Source organism: Boleophthalmus pectinirostris, unplaced genomic scaffold (assembly GCF_026225935.1).
Source record: "Boleophthalmus pectinirostris isolate CB_2022bp ecotype Guang Dong unplaced genomic scaffold, ASM2622593v1 HiC_scaffold_20, whole genome shotgun sequence".
NCBI lineage: Eukaryota > Metazoa > Chordata > Actinopteri > Gobiiformes > Gobiidae > Boleophthalmus > Boleophthalmus pectinirostris.
Genome location: NW_026571153.1, coordinates 3,209,117 through 3,229,359, shown reverse-complemented (window position 1 = coordinate 3,229,359; position 20,243 = coordinate 3,209,117). Strand labels below are relative to the sequence as shown.

The following is a 20,243-nucleotide window of genomic DNA, read 5'->3' as shown; positions in this document are numbered from 1 at the left end:
CTATCAGCAAGCATATCGGCCGATAGCCGATATGCCTAAAGTTGTCCATATCAGCCGATAATATCGGCCAACCGATATATCGGTCGGGCTCTACTCTAGTGTAAATTCAACTTTCCCCTAGTGTTAATTCAACTTGGGATTTTTGGACTAAAAACTGTATTATGGATTTTAGTTACCACATCGAGCCTCAGTTGCACTTTGAATTCTTAATATTTAAATGTTCTGAAAGTTGATGGGGAAAATGAACGGGCAGTTTTACTTTTTGACTTGACCTGAAACGTGACACTGACTGAAATAAAAATTTGGGAGATTTAAAGAACTACAGTCCAAATCTCTTTCTTCTTTGGCTCTAGAGCTGCTCGAAAAAAATCATTATCGTTATCATTATAAATTAAACCAGAGAGAATAAAATATCAAAATTAAAATAGGCACCGAGACTTTTTTGATTGGCGTTATTTGAAATAAACGTTAAATTAAATAACGGAGGTGGAAATCTGTTTTTTTGTTTGACATTAAAACGGAAAAATAAAAAAAAAAGTTTTCTGAATTTTTTTTTGTTTTTCGTCTTCAATTGAAATTCAAAAAAACGAATGGTACACGGACACCTTATTTTGCACATTTTACTTTGGGAATAATCGTGGGTTTCAAAGTGCGCAGCAGGAGGACACTATAGATGAAAAAATATATAAAATTTCAATTAAAAGTCAAATTCTTTTATCAAACTTGTCAAACTTCAAATCTTTTCCAAATCCTGTCCCACCATGTGCTCTGGAAAGTTCAGGGCAGCGTGGTTTGGGAAGGACCCCTCCTGAAATGGACTCTCCCTTCCTCCCTTCCTCCCGCTCGGGTGCACATACCTTTGGGGGACTATTTTTGGGACACCCTAGTGGAGCAGATAAAAGCGGGTTGGGCGGACGGGCGGGGGGGCGGGGGGGGGAGGGGAGGGGGTGTGTGTCCTGTGTCGGTCTCGCGAAGGGACAGGAGGCGGAGCTCAGGAGAGACGTGCGCGGACAGCTGCGTGCCAAACAGGTGACACCGGCCTCCAAATCGGGCGACGCTGGGCCCAACGTGGAGCGAAAGAGAGAAAGAGACAGAGAGAAAGATCGTAGAGAAAGAAAGAGAGGACACTTACTTGTTCTCAAAGACGATCGTGAGCGAGTCGTCGTGGACATCTTTGATATAACCCTGAAAGGAAAGCACACAAATGAGATTTAGTTTTGTTTGTTCCGGAAAGAGGTTTTGGGTTTCACTGACCCCTACAGAAGCAGTATTATTATTATTATTTAGACCGAAACCCGCAAAGAAACATTTTAAATCTACTTCTCAAGCGTATAACATGGAAATCCGTGTATTGTTCGTTCATTCGTTTTTCAAAATAAAACCAAAAATAAGAAAACGAAAAAAAACAACAGTTTTACTTCATTATTTGTCTCCAAAACCAAAATGAAAAAACAGATAACGATTCATTTTTTCAGTTTTCGATTATGTGTGTAAATGAAAAATGGAAAAAACGGACAATGGCTGTTTCCCGTTTCCGTGACTTAAACTACTGGACTGAACCAGGACTGAACGAGGACTGAACCAGGACTGAACCAGGACTGATCGAGGACTAAAACAGGACTGATCGAGGACTAAAACAGGACTGATCGAGGACTAAAACAGGACTGAGCCAGGACTGAAGGAGGACTGAGCCAGGATTAAAACAGGACTAAAACAGGGCTAAAACAGGACTAAAACAGGACTGAGCCAGGACTGAGCCAGGACTGAGCCAGGACTGAGCCAGGACTGAGGACTGAGCCAGGACTGAGCCAGGACTAAAACAGGACTAAAACAGGACTAAACAGGACTAAAACAGGACTAAAACAGGACTAAAACAGGACTGAACCACGACTGAACCACGACTGAACCACGACTGAACCACGACTGAACCACGACTGAACCACGACTGAACCACGACTGATAACGACTGATCCACGACTGAACCAGGACTAAAAAAGGACTAAAACAGGACTGAAGGAGGACTAAAACAGGTCTGAGCCAGGTCTAAAACAGGACTGAGCCAGGACTGAGCCAGGACTGAGCCAGGACTGAGCCAGGACTGAGCCAGGACTGAGCCAGGACTGAGCCAGGACTGAACCAGACTGAGCCAGGACTGAACCAGGACTGATCGAGGACTAAAACAGGACTGAATGAGGACTAAAACAGGACTGAGCCAGGACTGAAGGAGGACTGAGCCAGGATTAAAACAGGATTAAAACAGGACTAAAACAGGACTAAAACAGGACTAAAACAGGACTGAGCCAGGACTGAATGAGGACTAAAACAGGATTAAAACAGGATTAAAACAGGACTAAAACAGGACTAAAACAGGACTAAAACAGGACTAAAACAGGACTAAAACAGGACTGAGCCAGGACTGAGCCAGAACTAAAACAGGACTAAAAGAGGACTGATCCACGACTGAACCAGGACTAAAAAAGGACTAAAACAGGACTAAAAAAGGACTAAAACAGGACTGAAGGAGGACTAAAACAGGACTGAAGGAGGACTAAAACAGGTCTGAGCCAGGTCTAAAACAGGACTGAGCCAGGACTGAGCCAGGACTGAGCCAGGACTGAACCAGGACTGAACCAGGACTGAACCAGGACTAAAATGGTCTCAATCTTGGTCTCACTTCTACAAAACACATTTATTCGCCTTGTTTTACTGTTCAGGTAACAGAAGGTTAAATATCTGTGATAAAAGTTAGATTAATGTGCAGCTTTGTCAAATCATAACTTGGTTTGGAGGGACAGAATGTGTCATAGTTCATAGTTCATTGTACAGACTGTCCCAAAAAATGTGACATCATTTCGCAGGACAATAATTTTGACAATTCTTGAAGAAATAATCTAAAATTTTCACAGAATGTAAAGAAACAGATGAAGATTTTATATTTAATGTTTTGTTTTTGTTCTGTTTTCAGGTTGAGTCGTTCACTCCCAAAGAGAATCATTTTGTGTCTTGGAATCTGCTGCTCAAACTCACCCAAGACTGTGCAGCTTCAATGCAACATTTGGAAAAAACTTCACCAACTGACTGACAAATTGGCACCAAAAATTTGAAGTGGAAGTATCTGGTAGAGCATCATCAACATCAAAAAAGAAGGTGGAGCATGTTTGTGAAAAACTCTTGCGAAGCCCCAACAAATCTATAAGGAGAACAAGTTTGGAAACCCAGATTCCTCCAGGGTCGATTTGTTGTACCAGGTTCTTTAGCCCTGCAGAATCATCCTCCCACTTTACATTTTTGGTACCAAGTCCAAATTTGTTTACTAGCTGGTGAAGTTTTTCCAAATTTTGCGTTGAAGCTGCACAGTCTTGGGTGAGTGTGTGCAGCAGATTCCGAGACACAAAATGACTTTTCTTTGGGAGTGAACGGCTCAACCTGAAAACAGAACAAAAGTAAAACATTACATATAAAATCATGATCTATTTCTGTACATTCTGTGAAAATTTCAGGTTATTTCAACAAGAATTACCAAAATTACTGGCCTGCGAAATCATGTCAATTTTTTTGGGACACTCTGTATGTCAGTCAAGTTTTAGTTTGTGAGGAAAAGTTAAGAAAAATGTATAAAACTTAAAATATAAAATCATGTTAACTATCTGTCAATGCATGATGTAACTTTTCGCTTTGGAGGTCTGCCTGGAATGTTCCACAGTGTGACATTAAACAGCTCTACTTTACATTTATTCAATTACAGGTGGTTTTATTGCTCAAAAATACCTCGAAAAACAGGAATTCTGACTTTATAACTTCATCTGGTTTGGTCTCCATGACGAGTGAAACATTCCAGACAAGAGCATTTGACAGAACCTCCGCCGGAAAAGTTACACAGTGCAGCTTTAAACCACAGGGCCTGATAATAAGCGGATCTAGGCTGAGAGGGAGCAGTGACGGGAGCATCTCGGGCTGTTTGGGAACACGTTTTTTTGGCTGTGAAATCGGTGTTGAGGATGCTCCCCGACCGCGCAGCCAGTCTACAAATCTGACACCAACAAAATGACAAAATAAACGAATGATACACGGATGAGCTTATTTGTTTTTCAAAATAAAACCAAAAATAAGAAAAAGAAAAAACAACTATTTTCTTCATTATTTGTCTCCAAAACTAAAGTGAAAAAAAATATATAGATAATGATTCGTTTTTTCAGGTTTCGATTTTGTGTTTAGATGAAAAATGGAAAAAACGGATAACGGCCGTTTACAGGACTTAACTAGTCCTTAACGAACTGAACTAGGACTAAAACAGGACTACACCAGGACTAAACCGTTTTTAGTCTCAATCACGGTCCGGTCCGGTCCCGGTCTCGGTCCTGGTCCCGGTCTCGGTCCCGTTCCCTGGGTCTCGGTCCCGTTCCCGGTCTCGGTCCCGTTCCCGGTCTCGGTCCCGGTCTCGGTCCCGGTCTCGGTCCCGGTCCCAGTCCCAGTCCCGGTCCCAGTCTCGGTCCCGGTCCCAGTCTCGGTCCCGGTCCCGTTCCCAGTCTCCGTCCCAGTCCCGTTCTCATTCCCGTTCCCATTCTCATTCCTCGGTCCCATTCCCGGTCCCAGTTCCGGTCCCGGTCTCAGTCCGTTATGTTTTTTTCCATTTCTCATTTTAACACAAAATTGAAAAAACGTCATTATCTGTTTTTTCATTTTGGTTTTGGAGACAAATAATGAAGAAAATTTTTGTTTTTTCGTTTACTTTTTTTTTGGTTTTATTTTGAAAATCGAATGAAGAAATGACACACTGATTTAAGCTCACAAAAAGGCCCTGCACCCGATTTTTTTGCCCATGTCTTTGAGCGAAACATGTCATGCCCCAGTACAGATATTGTATCCGCAGCTCTTTAGGTCAAAATACGTCTACGGTTGTTGTCAACATGATCGTGACGGCAAAACGGCGCTCTGTCGCGAAAGGTCTTAAACTCATCGTGGTGAATAATTAGGACTCTCGGAATGTGTAAGGTAAGTGAGGAATAACTCTGGACCGCTGCAAACCGTTTAAAGGCCCCACGTTATGCTATTTTCTGATCTATGTAAAGTCGTTTCCTCGTCGCAAACAGACCTGGAGTTGTGTTTTGTTTTAAAGACACAAACCCTGCGTATTTAGGCTGAGGAGTTCTTGTTTTCTTCAGCGTTTTGAAACTCTACGCATCTTCACTAGAATCATTTGGATAATTCTAGTCCTGGAATTGCCGACCTCTAAAGGTAAAAGGAGCCGTTCATTTGAAAACTACCGCTTCGTGACATCACAAAGTGGCACAGAGCATTTTGAGCAGGGGTGTAGTGGGTGTACGCCATCCACCCACTTCTCTCGACGGGAGATATTTAAAAAATTAAAAATATATAGTAGCTACAACGAGACCGGGACTGAAGCGAGACTCGGCCGGACCGGGACTGAAGCTGAGCGAGACTCGGCCGGGACTGAAGCGAGACTCGGCCGGGACTGAAGCGAGACTCGGCCGGGACTGAAGCGAGACTCGGCCGGGACTGAAGCGAGAGTCGGCCGGGACTGAACGAGGACTCAGCCGGGACTGAAACGGACTCAGCCGGGACTAAAAACGAGGACTCAACCGGACTAAAACAGGACTAAAACAGGACTGAACCAACACTAAAATAGGACTGAACCAGGACTAAAACGAGAGGGAAAACAGGACTAAAACACAGGACTAAAACACAGGACTAAACACAAGACTAAAACACAAGACTAAAACACAGACTAAAACAGACTGACTAAAACAAGACTAAAAACAAGACTAAACACAAGACTAAAACACAAGACTAAACACAAGACTAAAACAAGACTAAGGACTAAAACACAGGACTAAAACAGGACTCAGTCCTGGACTAAAACAGGACTAAAACCTGGCTCAAACCTCAGGACTAAAACACAGGACTCAAACACTGGCTAAAACACTGGCTCAGTCCTGGCTCAGTCCTGGCTCAAACCACAAGACTGGCTCAACCTGGCTCAAACCTGGACTCAACACTGGCTCAAACCAGGCTCAAACACTGGACTAAAACACAGGGACTAAAACACAGACTAAAACACAGTGACTAAAACACAGGATTAAAACACAGGACTAAAACATCAAATATTAGTGATTTCTATTGGGCTGGCACCTTTATGTTTGTACTGAAAGTGTTTTTTTTTTTTGTTAATAAATAAACAGTCCAGTATATGGCACCACTGATTTTGAGCTTTGGAGATGTAAACAAACTAATAATAAATGGTTACTCGAACATGTGTGAATGAAAAAACACAACTCCAGGTCAGTTTTTGATGAAATAACAACATTCTTACTTGGCTAAAAGCTCACAGGAGTCAATTTTGCGTAATATAGGACCTTTAAAAAGAATCACGAGGGTTAAGTGAGCTCTAAACTTGTCCGTCGACACCCGCAGCTCTGAGTGAGGCGGCGGGGGGGCGGGCAGAAGATACGTGTAACACAACCTTAAATGGGACGTACATACATGTGTGCGTACTACTACTACTACACTCAATTATGCAATCACACAGCAGGACGTGGAGAGTCTAAGTACAGTTTGGACAGTTTCATTCAGATTCTCTGGGTCCCCTTGAAAAAAACAACAAAAATCGATTTAATTTAGGTGGAGTGGCATTAATACTGTAAACTGAATTTCCATTTCACTTAAACAATCACTAGTGAGTCACGAAAAAAGTGGGAGTTTTTCCTCAGAGTTTTCCCCTCTCTAAATAAATGTGACTAAATACGAAAAATTTAATGAATGAATGTTTAAATTACTTCGATTTATGGTTAGATTTACAAAAAAATATTCTGAAAACATTAACACGCCAATTGCAAAAACAAAAACATGAAATTTTAATGCTCTTTAACACTTTTTTTTTTTGCATTTTAATGATCTACAATTTGTTTTGGTGGGTAATACAGTTACATTTGCTTGAGTAACGTTTTATAGAAATTGTACTTTTCAGAATACTTTCACTCCTACTCGAGTAATATTTGTATTGAGGTAACAGTACTCTTAGTTGAGTAAAAGTTTTGGTTTCTCTTTCCACGGTGAGTTTCTTCCCGCGCTTTCAGATCTGATTTAGTTTGTCTCATTTTTATGTCCGTCCTTTGAAAACATCAAATCTTGTCCTTTATTTTTTAATCTTTTGTCCTTCCAAATATATTAACTTTAAATTAAAAATCGCATCCAGACAGCTGCTCTTTAAGTCACTCTGACGTGAGACTTTCTTGTACCTCTACCTCGAACTTCTACTTCAAGTAATATTATTTGAAGTAACAGTACTCTTACTTCAGTAAAAGCTGAGTAAAAGTTTTGGTTTTGAAGTCTAAAGTGACAAACGTCGACATTATGAAAAGATTTGAACATTTGTGTTTCTCGCAGCTTCTGTAGATCTGATTTAGTTTGTCTCATTTTTGTATCTGTTCTTTAAAAATACCAAATTTTGTCCTTTATTTTTTAATATTTTGTCCTTCCAAATATATAAACTTTAAATTATAAATCAAAACGCACATCCAGACAGTTTCTCTTTAAGTTACTCTGACTTGAGACTTTCTTGTACCTCTACTTCAAACTTCTACTTTAGTAATAATATTTGAAGTAACATTACTTTCACTTCAGTAAAAGTTGTGGTTCCTTTTTTCACTGAGTCTAAAGTGACAAAAACTTTATGTTAATGATATGAAATTATTTGAATTTGTGTTTCTTGCAGCTTCTTTGGATCTGATTTAGTTTGTTTCATTTTTGTGTCTGTCCTTAGAAAAAAGCAACAGATTTTGTCCTTTATTTTTTTATATTTTGTCCTTCCAAATATATTAACTTTAAATTATAAATTAAGACAGTTACTCTTTAAGTTACTCTTACTTTAGACTTTCTTGTGCCTCTACTTCGAACTTCTACTTCAGCAATATTATTTGAAGTAACATTACTCTTACTTGAGTAAAAGTTGAGTAAAAGTTTTGGTTACTCTTCCCACCGTGAGTCTAAAGTAGAGTATCTCCAGGTTTGACTAGCCCATATTTAAGACTTTAAGACCTTTTTAAGACCACTTAAATGAAAATTAAGACCAACATTGCACCCATTATGCGGCGAAAAACTCCAGATCCACTTCTAATAATGAGCAACCAACTACTAAATCTAGAATCTAAAAGCCACTGTGGATTAAACCGACACTTCCCCACGATCCATCCAACGTCTTCCTCCACTCTACTGATCGTTTACTCATCCTCGTCGGCGTCAGAAACCGAAGTATTGTTTGTGCATGCCCCAAATCAGACGTTCATTCACGTTTCGCGAGTTCAGGTTGTTGTTTTTTCCTTCCTCCGTGCGCTGCAGCCCGGTTGAGTTTACAAAAATAGGCTCATGAAATTTAAGATCTTTGTGCAAAAAATAAAACTTGGACAACATCATTTAAGACTTTTTAAGACCTAATTTAGGAACATGAAATTTAAGACCTTTTTAAGACTTAAGACCTCACGGCTGCCCTGAAAAGTGACAGAAGTTTTATGTCGACAAAATGAAATGATTTGAACATTTGTGTTTCTTGCAGCTCCTTCACATCTGATTTAATTTCTCAAATTTTTGTGACTGTCCTTTGTAAACACCAAATTTCACCCTTTATTTTTTTATATTTTGTCCTTTATTTTTTAATCTTTTGTCCTTTATTTTTTAATCTTTTGTCCTTTATTTTTTAATCTTTTGTCCTTTATTTTTTAATCTTTTGTCCTTCCAAATAGAGTAACTGTCGGGATGTGCTGTTTGATTTATAATTTTACATTAATATAAGTTACTCTGACTTGAGACTTTCTTGTGCCTCTACTTCGAATTTTTATTTTAGTAATGTTATTTGAAGCACTATTCCTTTTACTACTTCAGTAAAAGTTGTGCTTCCTCTTTTCACGGTGAGTCCAAAGTGACAAAAACTTTATGTTGATGATATGTAATGATTGAACATTTGTGTTTCATGCTGCTCTTTCAGGTCCGATTCAGTTTTTTTGTCCGTCCTTAAAAAAATACAAAATTCTGTCCTTTCAAATATATTAACTTTGAATTATAAATCAAACAGTTACTCTTTAAGTTACTCTTGAGACTTGTACTTTCTTGTACTTTGAACTTCCACTTAAGTAATCTTTTTTTTTTTTGAAGAAACATTGACCTTTACTTGAGTAAAAGCTGAGTAAAAGTTTTGGTTACTCTTTCCACGCTGAGTCTAAAGCTACAAAAGTCGACAATATGAAATGATTTGAACATTTGTGTTTCTTGCAGATCGGATTTAATTTGTCACATTTTCCAGTCTGTCCTTTGAAAACAACAGATTTTGTCCTTTCAAATATATTAACTTTAAATTATAAAACAAAGAGTTACTCTTACTTGAGTCTTTCTTGTACTTTGAACTTCTACTTAAGCATTATTTTTGAAGTAATACAACTTTTACTTGAGCAAATCTTGAGCAAAACTTGAGCAAAACTTGAGCAAAACTTGAGCAAAACTTGAGCAAAACTTGAGCAAAACTTGAGCAAAACTTGAGCAAAACTTGAGCAAAACTTGAGCAAAACTTGAGCAAAACTTGAGCAAAACTTGAGCAAAACTTGAGCAAAACTTGAGCAAAACTTGAGCAAAACTTGAGCAAAACTTGAGCAAAACTTGAGCAAAACTTGAGCAAAACTTGAGCAAAACTTGAGCAAAACTTTTGATTTTGGTTCCACACTGAGTCTCAAGTGACAAAAGTCGACAATATGAAATGATTTGAACATTTGTGTTTCTTGCAGCTCCTTCAGATCGGATTTAGTTTGGCTCATTTTTGTGTTTGTCCTTTGTAAACACCAAATTTTGTCCTTCCAAATATATTAAGTTTAAATTATAAATCAAACAGTGCATCAGGACAGTTACTCTTTAAGTTATTCTTACTAGAAACTTCTACGCAAGTAATTTTTGAAGTAATATTACTCTTACTTGTGTAAAAGTTGAGTAAAACTTTTGATTACGCTTTCCAACATGAGTAATATTTAGTCCGTCCAAATACATTAACTTCAAATTAAATCAAACAGCACATCTAGACAGTTACTCTTTCTTGAGACTTTTTTGTACTGCTACTTTGAAATTCTACTTCTACGTAATATTATTTGAAGAAACATTCATCTTATTTGAGTAAAACTTTTGATTTTGGTTCCACACTGAGTCTAAAGTGACAAAAGTCGACAATATGAAATGATTTGAACATTTGTGTTTCTTGCAGCTCCTTCAAATCTGATTTAATTTCTCTCATTTTTGTGTTTGTCCTTTGTAAACACCAAATTTTCTCCTTCCAAATATATTAACTTTAAATTATAAATCAAACAGCACATCCCAACAGTTATTCTTTACGTTACTTTTACTTGAAACTTTCTTGTACCTCTACTTCGAACTTCTACTTTAGTAATATTATTTAAAGTAATAGTACTCCTTCTCATCCTCCTAAAACCCAAAACAGACACTAAACCAGCCTTTAAAAATAACTAAATATGTGTAATATTTGAGAAATGTTAAGTAGCGGCGCACCTTCTAGTGCAATCCCAAGTGGCACTGGAAATGACGAGCCAACTGTTCCACTAAAGTTCCGCGTTCTCGTTTTAGACAGCTGCGCGTTGTGACGTCGGACAAACCGGCGTTTCTGAGGGCGCTCCGGGGTCAGAGGTCACCTGACACAGAGCGACAGGCGACACCTCGAACGGCGGGTGGGACAGGTGACACGGCACGAGGCGACGCGAGCACGGGCCCACGCGCTCGACGAACTTTACCACTCGTTATTTTGCAGGTTTACAATCAGATTTCGAGATTAATCGTAACAAAATCAGAATTTGAACGGACACAATCAGCAAATCTGCAATTTTTCAACCAAATTCACTCAAAAAAAAACAAAATCTCCCGTCTTACTCTGCATAAAAACTCTTCACTCTGTAGTAAATCTGTACAAACATTCAAACGTTCTGAAATGTGATTCTTGGATTAGTTTGTCAGCTCATGTTTCAGTCTTTTCGTCGTGTTTAAAATGTGAACTTCGAACAGAATCCTGATATTAAAACATAAATCACAAATCATAATCACAAGCTTGTACTGTTTTTCTATGACCTTTTGTATAAAGATGAGATTTTATATTTTACTACTCATCTTTATATTTTATTTTGACTTGTTCTTTTACAAAACTCTCGGTACGATATTATCACGATATTCATCTCACGGTACGATATTTATTGCGATATTTTGAAGAGGCTGATATAATTGTAGACAGGACACTTTTTTTTGCTTTTAAAATACCCGGACGAGATTTTGGTGTGAATTATTTCCGTCAAAATCCCAAAAATTCAAGTAAAAAAAATATTTCTTCATGTTGTCTGCGCTGAAATGAATCATGGGATATGTAGTTCACAATGTTTATAAGATGTTGCTGCAATAAAACCATGAATTTACATCAAATAAACTTGTGATTCAATATATTATGACAGTCCACGATATTATTGTGAGACTTGACGATGCAATATCACGATATTTTGGTTATTGTTACATCCCTATTGTCGGAGTCTGAGCCCGGAGTCTGAGCCCGGAGTCTGAGCCCGGAGTCTGAGCCCGGAGTCTGAGCCCGGAGTCTGAGCCCGGAGTCTGAGCCCGGAGTCTGAGCCCGGAGTCTGAGCCCGGAGTCTGAGCCCAAGCCCGAGTCTGAGCCCAAGCCCGGAGTCTGAGCCCAAGCCCGGAGTCTGCCCAAGCCCGAGTCTGAGCCCAAGCCCGGAGTCTGAGCCCAAGCCCGAGTCTGAGCCCAAGCCCTAGTCTGAGCCCAAGCCCTAGTCTGAGCCTGAGTCTAAGTCTAAATCTAAGCCTGAATCTAAGTCTAAACGTGAGCCTGAGTCCGAGGCCGAGTCCGAGGCCGAGCCCGAGCCTAAGTCTAAATCTAAACCTGAGCCTCAATCCGAGCCTCAATCCGAGTCTAAATCCGAGTCCAAATCCGAGTCCAAATCCGAGTCCAAATCAGAGTCCAAATCAGAGTCCAAATCAGAGTCCAAATCAGAGTCCAAATCTGAGTCCAAATCTGAGTCCAAATCTGAGTCCAAATCTGAATCCAAATCTGAATCCAAATCTGAATCTAAATCTGAATCTGAATCTAAGATTGTCACACACACAAAAAAAATGCTATTTTAGTTCCCTAAATCATTCAGCCTTATTATAGTTTCAAAAATGTCATTCTTCCCTTAAGTTTCTTGAAGTGAAAGTTAAAATCAGCGGGGACTATGAGATCAGGTTAGTGAGAACAATTCCAATAGGATTAAGAAATCCACACGAAGGCAACAAGTAAACAACTAACAATAGACCTGACCGTACGGGTGTAAGAAAATATCGATTCAGTGATATATCGCGATACTTCACTGCGAGATTATTACATCTTTTAAAATAGTACACAGTCTGTAAGTTGCTCTAACATAATTTGGTTTTTATTTTATTTGACGATGACAATAAAGGAATTTTATTGGATTTATCGATTCAAAATGTCTTAATCGGGGGTTTTTTCAATCAGTTTTGTTCTTGTGAATGTTACTTGACCAAAATATTACACATAATTATTGAAAAGTCACATTATATCATCATTTGTTTGAGTATCAGGATATATTGAATCGTGACAGGCGTATCGTGATGTGTATCGTATCGTCAAATTCACGTACATTTTTCATTGCAGACTATTGTGATTTTCAAAACATGACTTAAACAAAATTTCAATTATTTCTGATAAAAAAGGAAATATTTTTTTAATTTACTATTCAAACTTTGTCTAAATTAAATGTAAAACACTAAAGTTAGACCAAAATAATAAACTAATTTGGACTAAAGTCGAGTGTACAAGTGTGCGTACTACTACTACTACTACTACTACTACCACCACCACATCCACCAATACTACTACCACGAATACCAATACTACTACTACCACCATCAATACCACTACTACTACCAATACTACTACCAATACTACTACTACCACTATCAATACCACTACTACCAATACTACTACTACTACCACTACCACCAATACTACCACTACCACCAATACTACCACTACTACTACTACTACTACTACCACCACCGATACTACTACTACTACTACTACTACTACCACCACCGATACTACTACTACTACTACTACTACCACCACCAATACCACTACTACTACTACTACTACTACTACTACTACTACCAACTACTACTACTACTAATACTACTACTACTACTACTACCACCACCACCACCACCACTACTACTACTACTACCACTACCACCATCAATACCACCACTACTACCAACAATACTACTACTACTACTAACAATACTACTACTACAAATACTACCACTACTACATTTAATTTTAGGTGCAGTGGCATTAATACAGTAAACTGAATTTTCCATTTCACTTAAACACTCATGAGTCACAAAAAAGTGGGAGTTTTTCCTCAGAGTTTCCCCCTGTATAAATAAATACGATTAAATACAAAAAAATGAATGAATGAATGATTAAATTATTTCAATTTACGGTTAGATTTACCAAAAAAAAAAAAACTATTCCGAAAACATTAACGCGCCAATTGCAAAAACAAAAACATGACACTTTTTTTTGCATTTTAATGATTTACAATTTACTGTATTTTGTTTTGGTGAGTAATAGTTACATTTACTTGAGTAACCTTTGAGGGAAATTGTACTTTTCAGAATACTTTTAGTCCTACTCGAGTAATATTTGTATTGAAGTAACAGTACTCTTAGTCGAGTAAAAGTTTTGGTTTCTCTTTTCACGGTGAGTCTAAAGTGACAAAAGTCGACATTAAGATATAATTTGAACATTTTTGTTTTTTGCAGCTCCTTCAAATCGGATTTACTTTGTCTCATTTTTGCGTTTGTTTTTAGAAAATACCAGATTTTGTTTTTTCAAATATATTAAACTTTAACTGCCGGGATGTCCTGTTCATTTATAATTTACTTTTTAAGTTACTCTTACATCAGACTTTCTTGTACCGTTACTTTGAATTTCTACTTAATATTATTTGAAGTAACAGTACTCTTACTTGAGTAAAAGTTTGTTTTTGGTTACAAAAACTATGTCAATGATATGAAATTATTTGAACAGTCTTGATTTTATCATTTTAAAGTTAATATATTTGACCAAATCTGTTGTTTTTTTTCTACGGATAAACACAAAAATGAGACAAATTAAATCAAATCTGGAGGAGCTGCAAGAAACACAAATGTTCAAATCATTTCATATCATCAACATAGTTTTTGTAACCAAAAATAAACTTTTACGTAGACTTTCTTGTACCGTTACTTTGAATTTCTACTTAAGTAATATTATTTGAAGTAACAGTACTCTTAGTTGAGTAAAAGTTTGTTTTTGGTTATAAAAACTATGTCAACGATATGAAATGATTTGAACATTTGTGTTTCTTGCAGCTCCTCCAGATTTGATTTAATTTATTTCATTTTTATGTTTGTCCTTAGAAAAAAAACACCAGATTTTGTCCTTTCAAATATATTAACTTTAAAATTATAAATCAAGACAGTTGCACTTTAAGTTACTCTTACTTGAGACTTTCTTGTACCGCTACCTTGAACTTCTACTTAAGTAATATTATTTGAAGTAACAGTACTTTTAATTGAGTAAAAGTTTTGGTTACTCTCTCCACGGTGAGTTTCTTGCTGCTCTTTCAGATCTGATTTAGTTTCTCTCATTTTTTTGTCCGTCACATTTTGTCCTATTCAAACTAAATGTGAAACACTAAATTTGGACGAAAATAACAAACAAATTTGGACTAAAGCTGGTTGTTTTTGAGCACTAAACTTTGGGAACGAATCTGTAAATCGTAGCTGGATGGAAAAACCCCAAGACGATCCGTGTTTCCCAACGATAACTTCTCGTCTCTCAGAAAAGCGAGCGGGTTAATTGAGGTACACAGAACCACAGCCGGGCACTTCACACTATGTTATCTGCACTATTTTCGAAGAACGTTTGAGGTGTCGTGTCCGCCACCGGGGCCCCTGCGAGATAATGGACGTAACAGAGGAGTGGAAAGTGTCCGTCGAGGCCAGGGCAAGTGTCACCCTGTAAACCGGCGCGACAGGTGAGCGGGCGCGGGGGTAAATATAGGCCTCTCTGTAACCCCGCCATGTGGCAGCTCCGACCGAAGACACACACGCTGCTGCAAACTGGATCAAACACACAATTACAGAGTTAAAGCGGGCGGCACCGGGTCACTTTACGATACGAGCAGCGCGTGGAAGCGAGTCAGGTCCCGGTCAGAGCGGATCATTCGATAAGGAGCCTTTTAAAAGTCGAGCGAAACCACATTACGATAAACACGAACGCAACTTTAGACTCGAGAAGACTCATGTGTAAATGTGAAGTGATGACCAGTGTTGGGGAGTAACAGATTACATGTACTGGAGTTATGTAATCAGAGTACAAATGATGAGTAACTGTATTCGGTTACAGTTACTGTTTCAGTGAGTGGGAATTGGATTACAGTTACTTTGTTGAAATAAATGGATTACACGGCGGGATTTTCTTGTTTTCACATTTTGGGCTTGTTTTTTTTTCCTTCTCGGTAATTCTACTTATTGCCAGAAATTAAACCAGGACTAAAACAAAACTAAACCCTGGTCTAAACCAGGACTAAAACTGGTCTAAACCAGGACTAAAACTGGTCTAAACCAGGACTAAAACTGGTCTAAACCAGGACTAAAACTGGTCTAAACCAGGACTAAAACTGGTCTAAACCAGGACTAAAAACTGGTCTAAACCAGGACTAAAACCGGTCTAAACCAGGTCTAAAACCGGTCTAAACCAGGTCTAAACCAGGTCTAAACCAGGTCTAAACCAGGTCTAAAACCAGGTTTAAACCAGGTTTAAACCAGGACTAAAACAGGTCTAAAACAGGTTTAAACCCAGGACTAAACCAGGACTAAAACATGTGTGGACATGTTTCCTCCTCTTCTATCAATAATATTTTTAATTTGGTTCAGTAAAGTCTGGGCTTTTTATTTTCTTTTATCAGACAAAACATCTTATGTGAAGATTTCCTCGTCTTTGTTTCTCTACAGCAAATCAAGTAATCCAAAGTATTCAGATTACATTACTAACTTTAAGTAATTTAATGGATTATGTTACAAACTACATTTTGAGGTCTTTAATCTGTAATTTGTAGGGGATTACATTTTAAAATCAACCTCCCCAACACTGGTGTTGACCCAGCCCTCAGTGTTCTGCTCTCAGTGTGTTTGTGTTTGTGAGAGTAACGCTTTCACTGAAAGGAAACTGAAAGTGTGCAGAGAGAAGAGAGAAGCTGGTCCTGGTGGAGTCTGGGCAAACTAAAAAAGATGCTGGAGGTGGGAGCGAGGTAAGGGGGAGAGGGGCCACAGCAGCGGGGACACAGGTCTAACAATGAGCCTGGAGCCGTGATTGAGCAGCTCATGAAGAGTGTGTGTGCGCAGAGGCAGAGGCAGAGACACAGACCAGGGACTGTCTCACAGCTGCTGCCCAAAGCCCCGCTCCAGACCCAGACAAAGCCCCGCGCCACACAGTCCACAGAAGCACAAACAACACAAACACGAGCCTTTCTCACTAAACTCACCCTCGTACGACACCACGCTGCGAGAAATATTAAATATACGCAACAGACCGGGGATGAGAAGTGCTGCTAGCTCCGAGCTAACTGAAGCTAACACCCTCCACGGCCAAAGAAGAACGCACCGCCGCGGCGCACAGTCCCGGGGCAGAGCCGGGCTCCCCACCCTCCTCCCGCCGCGTCTCCCGCATGACACACGGTTCACGCTTTCACCGCGAACTCCACTTTAGCTGTGCGTAAATAAAAGCGCGACTGTGGGCAGGTTACCTTGTAGAAGGCCCCGTTGGAGCCGCGCACTTCCACAGCCAGCCCGTCCATGCCTGTCGGTGTCTCCGCGCGGCCGTGCTTCTCCGGGACCGAGCCGACTCCGTGCGGGTCCGGTAGCGCTGCCACCCCCAGCTTCCCCGGCCCTTCGCCGTTCTCCGGCCGCTTGTGGATTTCCAGTGTTTCGGGTGGAGGGGCAGGGGCAGAGGTGAAGGGGTTGGGGAGATGGGTGTGATGGTGTCAACTAACGCGACGCACACGCCGTGTCCAGGCGCGCCGGGGGCTCCGCGGTGGGTCTGGACGGGGACGAGATCCGCCGAGGAACGCCCGAGCATCCACCGAGCTACAGACGCTAGGGCACGCCGCGCAAGAGCTGCTGGGTGATTAGCTGGGAGGCTAGCTGCTCACAACACCTTGATCCTCAGCTGAAGGATGCTAAGTGGCTAGTGGAGACAGACGGCAGCGCGGCGGCGTTTGGAGAATGTGCCCTGACTGTGGCGCAGTTGTGGCGTGGTTTAGTCTCACAGAAGTTGTCGCCGGGAGTCGTCTCTTGAGTCTTGACTTGACGTTGTTTGTCTGGAAAAGGCGTAGTGATGCGCTACCACCCGGCGACTCCTTACTCCAACTACCCGTCCCCTCAAACACGCGATAGAGTGAATCAGAGAGGGACTGAATGACCTCCAGCGCGCCGCCCCTCCGCGCGCAGACCCGCCCGCCCGCACACACCGGCCTCCCACTGGTCCCCGGGCCTGACACTCACCGTGAGCCGCGCGTCATTGGTGCGTGAGGAGAGGGCCGGACCCGGAGCCGCTCCACTAGAAACAGGAGAGTCCCATCCGCGCCGCGTCCATTGGTTTGGTCGCGCGTCAATTATAAAGTTCCACAAACTGACTGGCTCCCGTCTCCAATTTTGCCCACTCATTGATGAGCGAGGACCACCACAAGCGCCGTGTAAACAGCCCAGTAGTAAAGGAAAGTTCGGCTCGTGTTTTATTTTCTACACTGCAGTTTACGTCTGTGCCTCAGAGCGTTCAGAACGAAGCAGGACAGAAAAGTGTTAGAATGTCACATGTGCAGCTCATCTCAGTAAAACATAAAACTATTTAAATATTTATTACAATTTCCATAAAAAACAAAAAACAAACAAACAAACAAAAAATTGCAAAACTTACATTAAAGGTCCTTTATTACACCAAAAATGACAAATTAGGCTTTGGTAAAAGAGAAATTCAGTTTGTAAACTGGACCAAAGTTTATTTTTATTATTTATTTTTGTTGTACAGTTGTAGGGAGTATTATCTGCTACATAAGAGTGAGTTGTTGTACAGTTGTAGGGAGTATTATCTGTTACATAAGAGTGAGTTGTTGTACAGTTGTAGGAAGTATTATCTGTGTTGTACAGTTGTAGGGAGTATTATCTGTTACATAAGGGTGAGTTGTTGTACAGTTGTAGGGAGTATTATCTGTTACATAAGGGTGAGTTGTTGTACAGTTGTAGGGAGTATTATCTGTTGGTTTACAGTTGTAGGGAGTATTATCTGTTGGTTTACAGTTGTAGGGAGTATTATCTGTTACATAAGAGTGAGTTTGATGTACAGTTGTAGGGAGTATTATCTGTTGTACAGTTGTAGGGAGTATTATCTGTTGTTGTACAGTTGTAGGGAGTATTATTCTGTTTTGTACAGTTGTAGGGAGTATTATCTGTTGGTGTACAGTTGTAGGGAGTATTATCTGTTACATAAGGGTGAGTTGCTGTACAGTTGTAGGGAGTATTATCTGTTGGTGTACAGTTGTAGGGAGTATTATCTGTTGGTGTACAGTTGTAGGGAGTATTATCTGTTACATAAGAGTGAGTTGATGTACAGTTGTAGGGAGTATTATCTGTTGTACAGTTGTACGAAGTATTATCTGTTGTTGTACAGTTGTAGGGAGTATTATCTGTTTGTTGTACAGTTGTTAGGGAGTATTATCTGTTGGTGTACAGTTGTAGGGAGTATTATCTGTTACATAAGAGTGAGTTGATGTACAGTTGTAGGGAGTATTATCTGTTAGGTAAGGGTGAGTTGTACAGTTGTAGGGAGTATTATCTGTTACATAAAGGTGAGTTGCTGTACAGTTGTAGGGAGTATTATCTGTTGTTGTACAGTTGTAGGGAGTATTATCTGTTACGTAAGGGTGAGTTGCTGTACAGTTGTAGGGAGTATTATCTTTACATGGTGAGTTATGTACATTGTAGGGAGTATTATCTGTTACATGAAGGTGAGTTTCTGTACAGTTGTAGGGAGTATTATCTGTTGTTGTACAGTTGTAGGGAGTATTATCTGTTGTTGTACAGTTGTAGGGAGTATTACCGGGCCCGGCACTCACCGTGAGCCGCGCGTCATTGGTGCGTGAGGAGAGGGCCGGACCGGAGCCGCTCCACTAGAAACAGGAGAGTCCCATCCGCGCCGCGTCCATTGGTTTGGTCGCGCGTCAATTATAAAGTTCCACAAACTGACTGGCTCCCGTCTCCAATTTTGCCCACTCATTGATGAGCGAGGACCACCACAAGCGCCGTGTAAACAGCCCAGTAGTAAAGGAAAGTTCGGCTCGTGTTTTATTTTTCTACACTGCAGTTTACGTCTGTGCCTCAGAGCGTTCAGAACGAAGCAGGACAGAAAAGTGTTAGAATGTCACATGTGCAGCTCATCTCAGTAAAACATAAAACTATTTGAAATATTTATTACAATTTCCATAAAAAAACAAAAAAAACAAACAAAAAATTGCAAAACTTACATTAAAGGTCCTTTATTATGCCAAAAATGACAAATTAGGGTTTGGTAAAAGAGAAATTCAGTTTGTAAACTGGACCAAAGTTTATTTTTGTTGTACAGTTGTAGGGAGTATTATCTGTTACATAAGAGTGAGTTGATGTACAGTTGTAGGGAGTATTATCTGTTAGGTAAGGGTGAGTTGTACAGTTGTAGGGAGTATTATCTGTTACATAAGAGTGAGTTGATGTACAGTTGTAGGGAGTATTATCTGTTGTTGTACAGTTGTAGGGAGTATTATCTGTTAGGTATGGGTGAGTTGTACAGTTGTAGGGAGTATTATCTGTTACATAAGGGTGAGTTGATGTACAGTTGTAGGGAGTATTATCTGTTAGGTAAGGGTGAGTTGTACAGTTGTAGGGAGTATTATCTGTTACATAAAGGTGAGTTGCTGTACAGTTGTAGGGAGTATTATCTGTTGGTGTACAGTTGTAGGGAGTATTATCTGTTACATAAGAGTGAGTTGATGTACAGTTGTAGGGAGTATTATCTGTCACATAAAGGTGAGTTGTTG

General features: G+C 39.9%; 1 protein-coding gene across 4 annotated transcripts in view; it reads right to left on the bottom strand.

Annotated features, from left to right (window-relative positions):
- fxr2 (FMR1 autosomal homolog 2) overlaps window positions 1–17,585 on the bottom strand; it is a 65,112-nt gene extending 47,527 nt beyond the window's left edge. For all 4 annotated transcript variants that reach the window (XM_055156690.1, XM_055156691.1, XM_055156692.1 and 1 more), the window contains exons 1-2: window positions 16,923–17,585; window positions 1,133–1,185 (exon numbers count right to left, since the gene is read on the bottom strand). In XM_055156690.1, the coding sequence (XP_055012665.1) occupies window positions 1,133–1,185; window positions 16,923–16,973 (104 nt within the window). In that variant the 5' untranslated portion in view covers window positions 16,974–17,585. The remainder of the gene's footprint in view (window positions 1–1,132; window positions 1,186–16,922) is intronic.
- Between the last annotated feature and the right edge of the window lie 2,658 nt (window positions 17,586–20,243).